General features: G+C 29.5%; 1 protein-coding gene across 1 annotated transcript in view; it reads left to right on the top strand.

The window, feature by feature from the left end:
* LOC111619035 (structural maintenance of chromosomes flexible hinge domain-containing protein 1-like) overlaps positions 1–18,387 on the top strand; it is a 260,024-nt gene that overhangs the window by 76,312 nt on the left and 165,325 nt on the right. The window contains exons 16-18 of the mRNA XM_023360677.1: positions 5,177–5,283; positions 14,672–14,754; positions 16,768–16,872. Of these exons, the coding sequence (XP_023216445.1) occupies positions 5,177–5,283; positions 14,672–14,754; positions 16,768–16,872 (295 nt within the window). The remainder of the gene's footprint in view (positions 1–5,176; positions 5,284–14,671; positions 14,755–16,767; positions 16,873–18,387) is intronic.

The following is an 18,387-nucleotide window of genomic DNA, read 5'->3' as shown; positions in this document are numbered from 1 at the left end:
CAGAATCAACTGTTCGAAAGTGGCTTGCAAAATTTAAAGCAGGTAATTTCAGCCTTGTAGATGCTCCCCACTCAGAAAGACATCCCATTATTGAAGAGGACCAGATCAAAGCATTATTGGATGAAAACCCTCATTACACAACTCAAGAGATTGCAGACATAGTTAAGTCATCAAACAGTACTGTAGTTCAACCTCTAAAGAAGCTCGGATATGTGAATCATTACAACATTTGATACCTCACTTAATGGAAAAGAACTTACTAGATCACATCTCCATTTGTGATTCTCTTGAAAGACAAAATGAAAATGACCCTTTTCTGAAACATTTAGTGACAGGTGATGAAAAGTGGATCATTTATAACATCAGCCGAAAATGATCATGGGGTATGAAAAATGAATCACCATTAAAAACTCCAAAGGCCAGTCTTCATCCAAAGAAGGTCATGCTCACCATCTGGTGGGTTTGGAAAGAAATCCTGTACTATGAGCCTATATACTTATCAGAATCAAACAATTGATTCTGATAAGTATTATCTCAATTGGATAAACTGAACATGGCAATTAAAGAAAAACTCTGGAACTAGCCAATAGAAAAGGCATTATGTTTCACCAAGATAATGCCAAACTGCACACATCTTTACAAACACACCAAAAATTATTGGAACTAGGCTGGGATGTTTTAACCCCCCATACTCACCCGACCTTGCCCTGTCAGACTACCATTTGTTCCATTTTCTGCGAAATTCCCATCATGATAAAAACTTTGATATTTTGGAAGCTTGCGAAAACCATATGGATCAGTTTTTTGCGGGAAAAACTGAAAAGTTCTACAAAGAGGGTATCATGAAGCTCCCTCATAGATGGCAACATGTCATTAAAAATAATGGTGCATACATAATGAAATAAAAGTATATTTTTAGTTTCAAAACAGTTTCTTTTTATTTCTCTTAAAAATCACTATGAACTTTCCAAACAAACCAATATATCAAGAATAATTTCTATATTTGTTTTAAATTTAAATCAAAACTTTATCTCACATATGCAAAAACTAACATATTTAGTTTAAAAAAACTTTCATGTTTGATTAACATAATGAGATTTTAAAATCATTTTTCTAATTTCATATATTATTTTTTTGCTTGAGGAAGACATTTTGAAATGTCAAAAGTACTTGCATGTATTTAATTTGTTAAACAAATAAATCAAATGCCAAAAGACTACAATTTCTTCTTTATAATATATTTGGCATTGTAATTGAATTTATGAAGTTTTACAATACACGTGTAAATTCAAAATATATACAGTAAATTGGATGTACTTTAATGAATAAAAATCTCATTAAAATTGCCAAAACTACCTATAGATGGAAAAGATAATCTTTTTTACCTAATTGGATTGAGGTTGAAGCAAGTTTTTATATTTTTTTATATTTATGTACAGTACATACTAAATATAAATATATTTAGTATGTAAATATATTTGTTATGACATGGAATGTTTGGAAAAATTATACCATGGTATAATTTTTATTATAGCAGTACAGAAGCAAAAGCAGCACTTGAAATAAAATGTTATCATGGCCAGGTTGTGTAAATGTAAAGTGAAGAAATTCACTTTGGGCTGGGCTAAGCTGTGGGCTGATCTTCAGTTCTGGACTTCAGTTGAGGGCTGAGCTAATCATCAAAATTCTGCCCTATAGCTCAACTCAGCTTATTTGCTACAACTCTAGTTATGGCTAAAGCCCATAAATTGGATAAAGTTAGGATTAACTGGCTAATGCTAGCTTTAGCCAAGTCTTGGTTAAAGCAAACAACAATCTATTCATTTTGAAGTTTATCCATATAAAGCATGTTTTATATCCAATTCACAAACAGATAAAGCTGACATTACCCAAAAATAGATAGATGAAGCAAGAAGAAAACTTAAAATTTGTACTTTTTATGTATATTGTTAATGTTATAATGTATATTGGTTAATTGCAAATTAATGCTAATTTTTAAATCTAATGGAATGTCTAGATGAGAGGACCATTCTGTATGATCGATCTGAAGATGAGTTAGTTGTTAAGTGATCACAAAAATGTTTATTTGTTTAAAATTTTATTGATGGATATAGTACAGATTGTCGTTGTTGTTTTAATTTGCATCCAGTTTATACTATATCATTTAGCAAAAGAAAGAAAGAAACTGTAAAAATGTTGAAAGCTTCACCAGAAGATTTTTTATTCCCTTTTTTTGATCAAATTTGTTACTATGATCAATCCCTGGTGTATGAAATTTATGATATATGTAAAGGTTGGTGTTCTGTAAATCAAAGTATGAGGCTTCTGTTATTTTACAGATAAATCTATAATCCAGGGGTGGCCAACTTTTTGCATACCATGCACCAATTTTTTGATAGATGAGTTCACATGCGCAGTGGCGTACCGTGAGTGTTAGCAGCCCAGGGTGGAGAAAAATTTCGGCCACCCCTTATTTAGGTATTTCAGTTTATAAGACGAAAATTCAGATTTGCCACAGAACAAGCAATGAAAAATGCAGTTGTAGTGTAGCTACCTGTATGAAATAGTTCTATATGACATCAGTGGTGTACATGAACACGAGTGCATCGTGTAACGTACAAGCAAAAAAAAAAAAAAAAAAAAAAGGGTCAACAGGTTGATTGCACCAAATTATGTAAGAAATACACTTGCCAAGACACACTGTAAAAAATTAATTTCCTATGTAATATTCATAATTGCAATGAAGCCAAATCTGGCAATGTTGCTCGGAACCGACTGAAGCGCCACTTGTAGTCGTCCAATGCGCCACGTTTTGGCCACCCCTGCTATAATCTATAGCTTTAAAGGTATAATTTTTAAAATTAAATCTGGTGTACTGGCAAAATTTATTATCTGTCACCTCATTTCTTTACCATACAGAAATAATATATTTTAGTCAATTTGAAGCTAAAGTGAAACTTTAAGTTTTCTTTTTGATTTATCCAAAATGGTATGAGTAAACCCAAGGACTATATACTACAAGGATAGCCAGATCCCTATTCTACAATGTTAGCCAGGAATGACAAGTTAGTGACGTCAGCACGAGGCCTGACCTCTCTGTTTACATAGAACAGGGTGTGCACGTGTTTAGTTTTCGCTTTTAATAATCGTCCAATTTTGTGATTAATGAAGTGATTTATTTTAATATTTCTGTAATTGTTTTATTTGACTAAATTTTTTATAAGATAAGATGATTTAAATATAAGTCATTAAATATTTAAAGCTATATTTTTATGTTAGGTGAAGAACAAAATGCTGAGTACTAGGTGTGCTGTGTATGGTTGCAATAATAACCTTCTTTTTTCAAATTGGAAGCAACCTGTTTACATCGGGTTTGATCAAAAAATGACAAGAGAAATACTTTTAAAATTAATAGCAGAACTTTATTTACTATCGTATAATGTAGTAGCTTGCGTCAGTGACTGTAGTTGCAGTAACATAAGTTTATGGAAAGAATTGAATGTGAATATCAATGAAACGTTTATTATGAATCAATTATTATTATCAATGAAACGTATATTAGAGATATAAATATGTGGTTCGACATTTTTAATAGCTATGCACCAAAAGGTTCTGTTCCAAGCAAAAATGGATATGGTGTAGACTTGGAATTACAAGAAGAACATTTAAATAAAATGATAAAAATAATCTCAACAATGAGAGCAAGTGGAAAAAATGCCCTCCAAATTTTCCAGAAAGGAATGATAATCTCAATGAAATCGCTAATTGATCTTTTTCAAGATATGAAATCGACTTTTGATATAAAATACATCTGCACTCACAATTTAAATCAAGATTGTCTGGAAAACTTTTTTTTTTAAAATTAGAAGCCGGGGTCCTAATGAACATCCAAGCCCATTAAATGCTATATATAGGATTAGATTGATTATTTTAGGTAAGAATCCTGGTATTTTAGAGTCAAAAGTAAATACTACAGATCGAAGACAAGAGGAATATATTATACCCAAAGTTTTAGAGAAAGCACATGTAGAAGTATCAAGTGAAAATACAGACCAATATACTGAATGTAAAACTACTTTTTCTTCAAATAAATCTTCAGGAAACTCTACATGCAATCTAGACTTTAACACAATCTCTGAAGAAACTTCCTACGATGCTCTCGAGTATATAGCAGGATATTTTGCCTATAAATATAAAGAAAAATACCCAAACTTAATTAATTCCACTAACAAAATTAAAAATCATTACAACTATAGCATTCCGTCATGGGTGCAACATTTATCTTATGGAGGGCTTATTAAACCTACTGATGAATGGCTAGCAAAAATTATAGAATGGAATAAATATTTCGAAATATATCACGATGAATCGTATAAAAAAGGCCCCGGAGTTGTACAGAATTAGTCAGTGGAAACAGTTTTACCTTTTACTTTAATAAAAGATTTTTGTAAATTAAGAACTATAATAAGAATTAATTATAGAAATCTTAAACAAGAAAACTATAAAATATTGAAAAGAATGCCTTCTGAAAATGGTGATTGTCGAAAAAAAATTAAAAAGTTAAGTAAGATAATCACATATTAAAAAATATAGCTCATTAATTTGTTAAATAAATATTAGACAAAAGACTTGTAAATTTATTGACGTACAGTACACTTATTAAATCCGAAAATTCTACAGTAGTTTACATTTAGTAGTAATTTAATAATTAATTAAGAAATGATTTAATATTTTATCATATTTTGTTATTTGAAAGATCTGTCATGATGAAGTAGAGGGCTTGCTGTGACATCACATAGATCCAAGGTCACGCTAACAAATATACAGGATCTGGCTATCCTTGTAGTTTAAAGTCCTTGGGGTAAACCTATATATATATAGCTTTATCAGCTTGTATCAATACTTGTATAAAGCTAGAACTAGTCAGTTAATTCTACTTTTACCTGATTCATGGTCTTAGGCTGTAACACATATATTAAACATTTAAAAATTATTTATTATTATTTTTGATTACAAATAATTTATTGTAAGATTTTTCATTAATTTTATCATTGTTAAATGAATGTAATGAAATGTTTAATTTTACATATTTTTTACATGAAAATATTTGATATTTAGTTAAAAAAGTTAAAAAAAAATAACTGGAAAATATAATGCATTTATTTTTTTTTTAAAGGAACCACGTACACTGTATGATGAAGTAAAGATTTTTCCATTAGCCAAGTTAGATAGGAAAATAACTGATAAGGCTATTCGAAAATGCATTGAAGAAGAAGAAGAAAAGTAAGAATATTAATTTCATATAATTAAAATTAACAGTATTATTTTTATAAGATGATAATTAATTAATCAATTAATTAAAGTACTAAATTAATATATTTTAAATTAAAGAACTTAAGTAAAATTTTATATTTTGATACAATAATTTTAAGTTTTTAATTTTACAACTAACAGTTTTACAAAATATCACAAATTAAAGTGAGCTTGTTATGAAAACTACATATATATATAATTGTTTGCATGCAAAAATATATATGTACTGTAGTCTACTGTAAATAGCCTAAAGTCTATTGCAATGCCTAGAAAAATAAAATAGAAAACAACAAATTTTATGAGAGTCTAGTGCATGTATTTAGGAAGAGAAGTGCTAGACTTTATTAAGAATATGTCCAATTTTATCTAAACAGTTTCCTTTTTCTTTTCATTATAAATTTTCTCTATAACATTCAAGAGTTTTTTGAATTTAAGTGATTTATCTTGAGAATTTTTCAAGATTTAAATCCTTACTTTCAAATTTTTTCATTTTCATTTTTTTGGCTAAAGGTTATAGTCATTTCTTGGAATACATACATTTTTTAAGAAATTTTGTTTTTATTCTAACTCTTCCTCATTTTCTTACACAACTTTCTCAAGCTCAATCAAGTCCCCATTAGTGATCTAGATGGAAGCAAACGATAGCTTTGCTTCCAAGTGCACGTGGAAGCAAAGCTAATAATATCTTTGTTAGTCAGCTTTAGGCAGCAAGAGAAATTTTGCTTAATACTGGAAATCTTCATTAGTTTGAAATTCAGGGGACAAAATATTTGTGACTTTGAATTATCCGAGATTTACATGTTTCTGTATGTGAAGGTCTGAAACCCTTTTTCTGTTTTAAAACAGTATAAACTTCGGAATTTTCTCTGAAAAGGGAAAAAGGAGAACATCTGCGGTCAATGACCGAGATGCTCTCCTCGAATAAGAAAAAAAAAGGGGAAAGTTAAAATATCAATAAATGAAATCTCCTCCATTTGTTTAAAGGTAATTCTATAGACGTTAATATCAACAAGAAGGGAATAAGAGATGTTTCTTATCACCTCTTTGGTTGCACGTAACACGTGGTTACAGCAATAAATTGTCTCGTTCGTAATCAAACACGACGTTTGATATAAACAATAACTAGATAGTTGACCAGGTTAAAGAAATTATTGTCAGCTGAATGTTAATTTATGGATGAGAGCCATCAAACCTATAGAAATTTATGTCATAAAATCATATCATCTTGACACCAATATCAATAAATTGAACAAACTTCTCTATGTCAGTTGTCCGAACTAGCTAGATCCAAACATCAACACACTAACAGGCATGTGGATAAATCATTAGTAATGTCATAGTTCTCACCCCCTCAAATTTGGTATAAAGAGGGCTCCCGGCCAGTTATCGGTGTGGCCTCCCAAGATAGCAGAAAGCAAAGGATAACTGTCCTCATCGCTGACCACCAAAGAGGGACGACATGGTTAGATTCTACAAGCTACAACTTAGTAAGTAGAACTCTCTCTTTCCTCTCAGGTGGACTAGGGCTAATTCCGAAAATAATATTAAGGAGGATCAGAGACTATCCTCAGTCGAAATACCCGAGATATAATCCGATTAACCTACTATTGTAATTTCGGTTTGATATTGTTATTATTATTCTTATTATTTGTAACTTTTTTTATATAGTGTATACTAATTAACTTATATTATATCTTAATCATGTGTGTTTACTCGTACTCTGTCAACACCTTATCGACTTATCCGCGACCTCCCACTCAATTTTTGCCCTCCTAAATTGCCATCCACTGACCCTGTGAGCGGGACTCGCCTCCCCGTTGTCGGAAAACAGTTTAGGCTTAGATGCTTAAACCCCGATTCTCACATGTACAATGTGCCAAATGCCATGTAACATGTAATTTATTAAGCAAACAGAATATGGCTACATAGACAGAATGCTATTTTTTGTTAATTAATAACAATAATAATACACCCTTCCACGTAAAGATGACAGACATGACCTGATTGACATAGTAAATCTTCATTACAAATGAATACAGACACTGTGAGAATTTTTCTATAGAAAACAATAAACATCACAGTTACATAAAGCAGTAACTCTAGCAGGCTCAAATAAAACACCATTAAATTTACACTCACATCATACGAACACAATACAACATAAAAAGCATAGACACCATTAAGCAATCGTGGACTCGAAAGGCACTCCATGGCAGGCATCTCTACGACCTAACCCAGGATTTTGTTGACAAAACTGCATCAAACAGCTGGTTAGCTCAGGGATGCCTCTTTGGGGAGATGGAAGGATTCATGATTGCCATACAGGATCAGGTCATAAATACTAAAAACTACAGAAAACACATGCTCAAAGATACAACACTCAGAAACGACACATGCAGAAAATGTCACATCATGCCAGAAACTATACAACACATCACTTCTGGTTGCAAGCTCTTGGCACAGACTGATTATTTACACAGACATAATCAAGTAGCAAATATAATAAACCAAGAGCTTGCAAACAAACACAAATTATTAGACATCCACAAACCATAATACAAATACATTCCACAGACAGTACTGGAAAACAACATGCAGAAAATGTACTACGACAGAGCCATAATCACAGATAAAACAATTTACCACAACAGACCAGACATCACACTCATTGACAAACACAATAAAATCACATACATTATAGACATATCCATTCAAAACACTCACAATATACAAAACACATGCACTGAAAAAATTAGCAAGTACACAGAACTTGCCTGGGAAATAAAGCATCCGTGGAGAATGGATAGGATGCTTATTGTACCTGTCAGTCTCTCCTGTACAGGTGTGATACCACACACACTACACAAAAGCCTTGGAACATTACAATTGAATAGAAATACATACATCACACTACAGAAGGCCACTATATTGAATACATGCCACATTGTTAGGAAATTCCTGAATACAGACACTGACACATTTATTTAATTTTTGTTTTTGGTTGCTATGCCTTGACTCTGATATGGCATAATACACAGCCACCAGTGTCAACCAAGTATAACCCACTAAACCCAACATAATAATAATAATAATAATAATAATATAAATAAACTGCAGGTAAACAGTGTGTGTTTGACGAGAATCTTACATATTGCCAGATAGGTTTTATAAAAAAAATAAAGAAGAATTTTTTGAATTGTAGCCCAAATTTTTAAAATGTCCCAAAAAGTAGTAAGTCACTCAAAAGTAGTAGCCTAGAGTCCTACAATGGAAGAATGGGCTACAAGTAGCAGATTGAGTATTTACTCAATTTGCTACTTGTAGCCCATTCTTCCAATCTGGAAACCCAGCCATATTTTATGAAATATGAGAAAAAAGTGGTGGTCCATATGTAAGGTGACACTACAAAGTGTGTTACTGTAAAAGCAATGTCATATTGAACAGATTAGAGTTGTTCTTGGTCTATTGTTCTCTTATAGCATGGTGACACTTCAATCAAAATGAATGAGTTAACATACACATATCACATTTCGGACAGAAGTTTCACTTCAAATTATAAAGTAGTTATATATTTGAACTAACGAAATTCTTTAACATATAAATCTGTATATCTCTGGCTGGGACAAAAGTACAGTTATGAACTGTTGGGATTTCAAACTATCTGAGTTTGAATTAATAAGGATTTCCTGTATAAATGTTTTCAGTCATTTAAAAAGACCGTCTTAAGACAACAATACAAATTAAATACAACTGAAACAGAACAAATAAGATGATAAGGCATATGATGAAATACAATTTTTAAAAATTTTATTAAACCAAATACAAAAGCAAAGCAAGTTTGAAAATGATGAATAAAATGTAAATGTAATTCATACACAGAACTATGATGAATTGGAAATTGATTTTATCATAGCCTATACTGTATGTATAGATTTTTCTAATTTTATTTATTTTATCAGAAGTTTTAAAGAGATTTTTATATATGTTGTTCATGTATTTAGTAGTTTGCTCACTCCATGCTTCTGCATTCTTCATTTTATGACAAATGTTCTTACAGAGTTCTCATAGTCTTTTCTTTGTTTTAACTGTTTTTTTTTTTTGTGCAAAACTAATTTTTTAAATGATAAGCTCTGAAGGTAGAAATAGCTACCTGATATGTAGATTAATTGAATTTACAGAGTTAGGTAATAAAAAGAAATTACTTTTACATTCCCGTCTAGAAGTAGAGAATGGTTTGAAGCATTATCAAGATCAATGAGATTTTGAAAGGAATATTTTTGTTTGTGTCAATATTCTTCTCAAAACAATTTGTAAACCAATTTTCACCATCAACCAACCAATCAAAGAATTGCATTATTTATATGATGATGTATTTATAATTTGGCATTACTAATTTCCATGGATGTTTAGGGTTTTGTGAGTAATAAATAATAAATAGTTTTAACTTAAAGCATTTCTAATAAATGAGTAATGTGATTCTTGCACATTTTGAAACCTCACATATACTTTATCTCTTTTGAATGTATGTATTGTACAATTGGGCATCATTTTCAGCAGAGACTAATTTCATCTACATTAAAAATTTTATTCTTTCAAACAAATTTTTTCTTTAAACAATACATCAGAATCATTCAAGAAATATCAGTAACTTTCTAATCTGCACTTGTTGTTTTTCCATTTATCTTAATATGATTATCATGATTTTTGAATCTTTCAAATCAGACATAACATGCATTAAAACTATGATTATAACCATCATCATTTCTTTTTAAATCTTTTAACATGTTGACTGCCAACTTGTTACAGCTAAACCACTCTCCTGATTCATACCTGATTTTGTATACTTATATTCTTTATTTTATTATTTTAATTTTTATTTTCGCAAAATGAATTTTTCTATTGTGTAAGGCAAGATTATTTTGAATTCTTCAAATAAATGCCCATGATTTAATATTTATTTTACAAGTATGTTAGTATAACATGCTGCAGGCCAGATCGTTTTTCTATGAGATAATGGTATAGAAAACTATGACTGTAGGATGATATACTGAAGTTTATTTGCCAAAATTTATCAACTCATTAATGGAGTTTTGTTCACATTTGCAATTGGACACATGACATCTTCAGCATGTCACTACTCTGATATTGTACATCTTGTTTAGCTAACACAATATTTTTGCGAAATTTGAGACTATTTTGTTGAACATCAATCTTAGTCTTGGTGCTGGATTACAAACACCTCATATCATAAATTACAACAAAATTCCACATAAATTACCAGATACAAGAAGTCTTGTATTCACAAAGCACATCATAAATTATATTGTAAAAAGTCTTGTAAATACTACAATATTTAATTTCTCTCATAAGCCTGTATATTGGAAAAGGTGTTGGTATTTGGTTTTATTGCTAGATAATCAAATCAATTGTTGTTCCTTAATGTCTCTTTTAAAATATCTTCGATTCATAACTTCTAAGATGTTATCAAATGCCAGAAACATTGATAGAATTTTACAGTAGGTAGAATTAAAACTGTTTATATTAATAGTTTTAGTTCTACTGTGATTTTTAATTCACAATTTTAAACTTTAATAACTTTTTAATTAAATGAGATAGAAAGAAAATTCAAAAAACATACTATACAGAATTTATTGCCATGTAATTAATTAGGTTTTTAAAATGACTACTTTTGCTTGCTAGAACAGTTTTTAACCAATTTTTGAAACATTCAGTAATGGTAATAAAGCTCTTTCTTGGAATTGCCATTATTTTTTCTTTTATCATGTCTTACAACTCTTCAATAATTGCAGGAGTACTGCAATATATTCTATCTTTAAGGCAGCTGCATAAAAAGAAGTCACATGAGTTTAGGTAGAACTATAAGATGACTACTCCATGCCATCACTAGCATATTTTTTGTAATTAATTAGATTACATGCTTCTCAAACATGCTGTAAAGGCTTTTGAACTCTTGTTTAGTGCAATGGGGCCTTGCACTATCTTGCATTAATCAAGCATGATGATATTTGTGCCCAATAAGCATTTTGGGGTTAAACTTCTTTTCCAATAATTCAACATATGTGGCTGAAGTTGCATTTTTTTTTGAAGAAGAAGAATGATCCAATAACTCTACTAACAGTGATGGCACACCAAACTATTACTCTTTGGAGGTTTAGAGGCTTAATTATAGAAAGATGTGGATTTCCTAAACCTCAATGTTGGTAATTTTGTTAACATAGCCATGTAAATAAAAGTTGGCCTTGTCAGAGAAATAAATACATTCTATATCAATTTCTTTGCTTTCAATCATGATATAAATGAAATTGGTGAATTCCAATCTTTGCTCAAGATCATGCTTCTTTATTGGGTGTTGAACTTGAATTTTATAGGATTTATAGGGAAAGTATGTTCAATTCATTTTCATATTCTTTCTGACAGAGAAGAGTAAGATATGTCTAGTAGCTGTGCTGCATGTTATATTGATGTAGTTGGCTGGTCTTCAAATATCACCTTTGTGCAATTTATATTTTTTGGAGCAACAACTGTAGTTGGATGACCAGCCCTTCCTTTTCTTCTATACTTCCAATTTTTTCAAAAGAAGCAAGGCAATAGAAAGTAGTAATTTACTTTTTATTGTCTTTCTTCTTCTTATGCCATCTATAAAGCATTTTAATTATAACTAAATAAAATTTAGTTATATTTTCTTAGACATTGCAAACATGTGATAAATGAGAAAATTCTGAAATTACACCACTAAGAAACACTTTCCCATTTCCTGTATTAAAACAGAAGCAGTTACTAATGATGATATAAGACATACTCTTATTACCTATTTTTACTGTTTTGCTGTAAAGCTACAAAATTTTTGTGGATATGAAGTATAAAGTATTGTGTTATATCTTATGAGATGTTTGTGAATCAGGTCTCAGATCTCACTCCTTTTGACTTTGGTCTTTGTGTTTCCAACTGAAAGAGCAATGCTTCTTGACAGATGATGTGGTCAAACTTACTCTGATACATCTTTAGAAAAGTTTCAAGAAATATATAAGTGGTTTGAATACATGCATAAGTATATACAATGCAATAGAAATTATTTTGAAAAGTTATAATAAATAAAACTGTATCTCAGAACTTTTATAGTGACCTACATATTTTAGGATTGGTCTTCTTTGCTTAAATTACGAGGGCTGTTTCTTTTTCAACCTCTAATGATCCATAAAACAAAGACAAATGTAACAAAATGAATTTATTACCAAAAGTTAGGTACAAACATGGTTACTTTTTGACATAATTACCATGAAGATTGAGGCATTTGTCTATCTGTAGATGAGCTTTGAAATTCCCTCTTCATAAAATGTTGTCACCAGTGACTTGAGATGGCCTTAACAACGTTGTTTTGAAGATCGTCATTAATCTCAAACCTCTGCCCTCCTAGCCATGTTTTCAGTTCAGGAAAGAGGTGGAAATCGCTCGGTGCTAAATCGGAGCTATACGCTGGGTGTTTAAAGGTGGTGAAGACTTCCACCCAACTTGGAACATTTTAATGTGTGAAGACTTCCACCTCTTTTCTGAACTGAAAATATGGCTAGGAGGGCAGAGGTTTGAGATTAATGACGATCTTCAAAACAACGTTGTTAACGCCATCTCAAGTCACTGGTGGCAACATTTTATGAAGAGGGGTTTCAAAGCTCATCTACAGATAGACAAATGCCTCAATCTTCATGGTAATTATGTCAAAAAGTAACCATGTTTGTACCTAACTTTTGGTAATAAATTCATTTTGTTACTTACATTTGTCTTTGTTTTATGGGCTATCGGAGGTTGAAAACGAAACAGCCCTTGTATTTTATTAAGATCATATTTTCTCATTTATGTTAATGAGCAAAAATATTTTTCTCATATAATGAAAAATAAAATTGATATTTAAAATATCAATTATATTTTATATTTTACATCATATAAGATGCAACTTTTGTCTAGGAAAGAGGCTCAAAAATTGCCCTGTGCCTTATATATGAAGTTGCAATCTCCCATAGGCTAATTAATTCCCAAATTTTTGAAGATGATTAATGTTTTCTTTTTCTCTTTTTAACTGAAGAATAAGGTTTTTTTTTTGTCCATTTTCTTTTTGTGTTGAGTACAACTAACACAAAAAGAAATTATTTTGTTACTGTTAAGTATGGTTTGCATGTATCAGTATTTGTTGTCAACAGGTAATTTAATTGTGAAATTTTTTTTTTAATATCTAAATTGCTTTTGTCTGTACAGCATTCATGTATGATGTTTTAATGGTACATTTTAATTGTAAATGACTTCTTTTAAACTCTTCATTTTCCCTGATAAATTTATACTACGTGTTCTAATTTTACTTTTTTGAACCAGAATACAGTAAAAAGAAATTTTGAAGCCAAGTGCCAATGGTATTGAATGGCTAAAATATGTTAAATACTTTTTTCAAAATATCCTGTGCTGAAATGAGGGATGTATCTTATATGCTGTAAAATATGGTAATTATTAGAGAAGGATAATTAAATTATTGAGTATAAAAAAATTACTTTGTAATAATGTAAACAAACAAAATATTAATAAACTTTTTCATTGCATGAAATCATACATACATATACATAACCAGTATATATAATAATAGAAACTTACTAAATATAAATTTATAGATGTATTATCATCAAATATAGATTTATTCCCTTTTTTAAATTTGTATTTAACAGTAATTTTTGACATAAAGAGAACCTTTTTTTTATTGTTAAATTTTACTAAATTTGAAATACAGTAGAGCGTCAGTTATTCAAAAGAATTCCAGTCGGCAAATTTAAATTTTTGCTAGTGCTGTGGCACTGCAATCTTTGGCTATATCTTGGGCTATTCCAATATTTTTTTTGTTGATGTGTGTGTTTTAGCTGGCAGCACTGACACTTTTGTGTGGTGTTTTTCTGAGGACTGTGTGTCATGCTGAATCGAACGTTTTTGATACTAGATCAACTTTTAAAGTATAATTTTTTTTGTTTTTATTTTTCAATATATATATTTTGTTTGTAAAAAATAAAGAAATAACTTTTAAATGATACAATAGCCACGATTATTATTTTTAAAAGTTTACATTAAGCTTAACATCGATGAAAATTCAACACGAAGCGACACGCAATGGAGAAAAATTTCAACACGGGATAGGTTAATATATTTTTTCGTACAGAATCAGTTATCCGAACAACCCCAGTCCCCAATTGATTCAGATAAACGACGCTCTACTGTAATAGAAATTTCAATTCATTTTATAAGAAATTGTAAACCGCATTAATTCAAGATATATTTAAATATTTTATTTTTGATTTTTTCTCTGCAGGTTGCCTGATAAATTAATAGTTACTTGGCCTGAAGGAGATGAACTGTTCCCTAATGAAAAAAGACCAGCAGGAAAAACAATAGGTATCTGTTGAAATATTATAATGATTGGTTTTTAATTTATGAAGAAATTTATCATGGTGATGAAATTTAAAAAATTGTGAAAGTGTTTATAATTAAAATGAAATTATTTTCATTTTATTTATAATAAAACTTTTTAAATTTAATTTCAATTCTAGTTAATTAATGTCATTTATTTCATATTAATAATAACATATCTTAAAGTAGGTATTATTTGCTATTATAAAATCTGTTAATAAATAATAGAGAGGTTGTGGCCAAAGTTTTCATCTCTAAAACATGAATGTTGAATGTCGAGCGCTGCTTACAAGATAGCGGTGCTCGACGTTCAACATTCACGTTTTAGAGATGAAAACTTCAGTTGCGACTTCGCTAATATCTCATAATGGATAAAAGTTAATATGGCTGCCATTGAAAAAATGTGAAACTATAAATTTCCACTGTTGTCCATTTGTTCTTCTGTCTGTCTGTCTTTCCTTAATCTTGAGAAAAGAGTTAAATAGATGAAAATTGAGACCAGATATGGAAAGCTTAGGGACAGGAAGTCCCAATTAACTATATACAAACTTCACCTTATGTAGTTACCTTAAATATCAATTTTATTTTTCATTATATGAGAAAAATATTTTTGCTCATTAACATAAATGAGAAAATATGATCTTAATAAAATACAAGGGCTGTTTCGTTTTCAACCTCCGATAGCCCATAAAACAAAGACAAATGTAAGTAACAAANAAAAGTATGAAAAAATCCATTATTAGTGTAGTATATTATTATATCCCATGTAATTAGTATATTAGTATATCGCTATTAACCTACTTCGTGTTGAATTTTCATCGATGTTAAGCCTAACAAAAATTTTTTAAAATAATAATCGTCGCTATTGTATCGTTAAAAATTAGAAAATTAAGCCTCGTTTAAATACTGGTTCCCTTTCATGGTCGAATGAAAGTTGCCAGCTAAAACACGTAAAAATAATATTAAAGTAGCCAAGACATAGCCAAATATTGTAGCGCCACATCACTAGCAGACATTTGAAATTTGCCGACTAGGACAGTCGGTTAACCGAGGTGTCGGTTAATCGGGGATTGGATAATCGAGGCTCTACTGTATTTCAATTCAAAATTTCCCTTGAAAGGAGTTAATAGATGACCAGCATGATTCTATTGTTAAAGGAAAAGTGTGATGTACAGGGGCAAGCCACTGCTAATTTGAGGTGGAGAGCATATACTTTAAATTAAATATGATTAAAAGTTTCAGCTCGGCATTGTGGTGATGTCACAATAAATAAATGCTCATTTGTCTTTTAAAATTACTGTAGGCCAAATTAAGGCTTGTTAAATTGAGTCTACAGTAATTTTGAATTTAATGGAAAAAATTAATGTTTTGAAGGAAAAATTTAGAACCTATTTTTCATAATTTGCAAATAGAACACACTAAAAAAAGGGCCAATGATTATAACTCACTCAGTGTACAGTACATTGCAATAATATTTTATTTATACCTGTACATTATAACAAATTTTAAAATATTCTGTATGTTTTAAGTTCATATATATATAATACTTTTAGAACACATTCAATTTAATGACTTTTAGCAATAGCAAACCACTTCTTCTTCCAATTAGTCTGTTAAATTAAGGGCCTATTGTATTTTTGTTTCAAGTGCAATATCTTATTACTTCTTCATATAAAAATTTAAATTTTGATGATAATTTTTCTGTCTTCTATCCTTTTTATGTTTTAATTTAAGTTCTTATTGACATTTTTATATCTTTTGTTTTTTTAAGCATTCAAAATATCAGATAAAAATTAGTAATTTTTAAATTACTTTTAATAATTTTAAAATTGGTAATTTAGATATAATAGTAATTTTTTATTGTGTGTTTTATTTTAAGGAAAATGAAATATTTCAGTATGATTTGAGATGATAATTTATAATATTGTTATTAATTACAGTATTTTATTTTTGTGATTTTAATTTCTTAATTTTTTCTTTTTTTATATATATATATAGGTGCAATTAAAGTTGAAATTTCAAATCGTCGTGGAGAACCAATTAGTAAATTACCAGGATCTAGTCAGAAGAAGCTTTTAGTAGAATTAAAGATAATTTGGCATTGTAATAACTTTTTCATATTATTTCATTACACAAATTATAAAATAAGTTATTTTCATTAATGAAATTTATAAATTTCTATATAGTTGCTTCTCATTTAAGAATTATAATTAGTTATCATGGCCTTTTCTCTAATGAAATTTATTGTTAGTCAAATATTATCCTTATGTAGTCAAATATTTGCTCATTTGTAATAAAAAATTTTTTGCATGTAGTAGATTGTCACAATACTACACTATTATTAAAGTAAGAACCAATACAGTATAATAATTAGTTTGTGATAAAATGAAATCTAGTAATCACAAAATAGATTAATTACTTTTCATTTTTATTATTGTATTTTTTGCTACATTACATTTCATTTAAGCAAAATCCTCATTTTCAACAGTATATTACTAAAAAATAATTTCAATTTTGGTTACTAATTACTTTTCTGGTTGTTATATATAACAGAGGGAAAGTAAGGTGATCAATCAAAAAATTAACCTTCAAGATTTTTTTTTTGGACTTGGGTCCTTGAAAAGTTAAGAAATTCAGAAAAAAATTAGGGGTTTTTCTACATGTCTGGATGTTAGTGTGTATGTGTATGGGGGGCACAATTTTGTTCACTCGCTTTGAAGCTTAACTTCTGTGCCTGTCGTTGAAAATTTTTGACATTTTGCAGGGAGGTTTGTGTATTAAGGGGTTTGATGATATTAAATTATGGTGATTAAAGATTAAGGGGGGTGGGAAGATAGAAAGGGACACTTGTCATATCTTGAGAGAGGTCAGACTGAATGAACATTTTATTCATTATTAGCATTAACAATTTTATAAGTCACATCTTCCACTATTTCCAGCAAAACAGTTTAATAAAAATTTAATAAAATGAATGTTTTTGGTTAAATTAAATGTCCTATTTCAGATTTTAACAGTCTGAAATTGAACATCTAAATAGAGTGCAAACTTGGAAGATTGCCAATATTCTTATGATGATATTATTTTTAACCTATTTGATGTTGAAATTTTTATTTGTTGCCTGTGACGCCATGTTGAATTTTCATCGATTTTAAGCCTAAATATTTTTTTTTTTTAAATAATAATCGTGTTTACTGTATCGTAAAAAATTATTTTTATATGTTTCACAAACAAAATAAATATATTGAATTATATAGAAACAAAAAAAATTATACAGTAGAACCTCGATTATCCGGACTAATTGGGGATGAAGGTAGTCCGGATAAGGAAAAATCCGGATAATCGAAACAAATATTTTAATTTGTCTTTTAATGATAATACAACACGTTTTCTTTTCGATGACATATCGGTAATATTAAAAGTAAATACTGTACTGTATTTAAATCGTGATCAAATTTTCAAGAAACAAACGTTCGTATTGAATTTGGACTACTACTGACCAACGCTAACAGACTACCTATTGTTTAAAAGGCCCTCTGGTGGCGCAAGAAGACGGATTTTATAAAATAAAAAGCAGTTGAAACTGCATTTTTATGAATAAAAATTTGACAAACTATTTAT

This window comes from Centruroides sculpturatus, unplaced genomic scaffold (assembly GCF_000671375.1).
Source record: "Centruroides sculpturatus isolate CEXI.00-Female unplaced genomic scaffold, Cexi_2.0 scaffold38, whole genome shotgun sequence".
NCBI classification, from domain to species: domain Eukaryota; kingdom Metazoa; phylum Arthropoda; class Arachnida; order Scorpiones; family Buthidae; genus Centruroides; species Centruroides sculpturatus.
The sequence above is the reverse complement of the archived record's forward strand: the minus strand, read 5'-3'. Positions and strand labels throughout refer to the sequence as shown.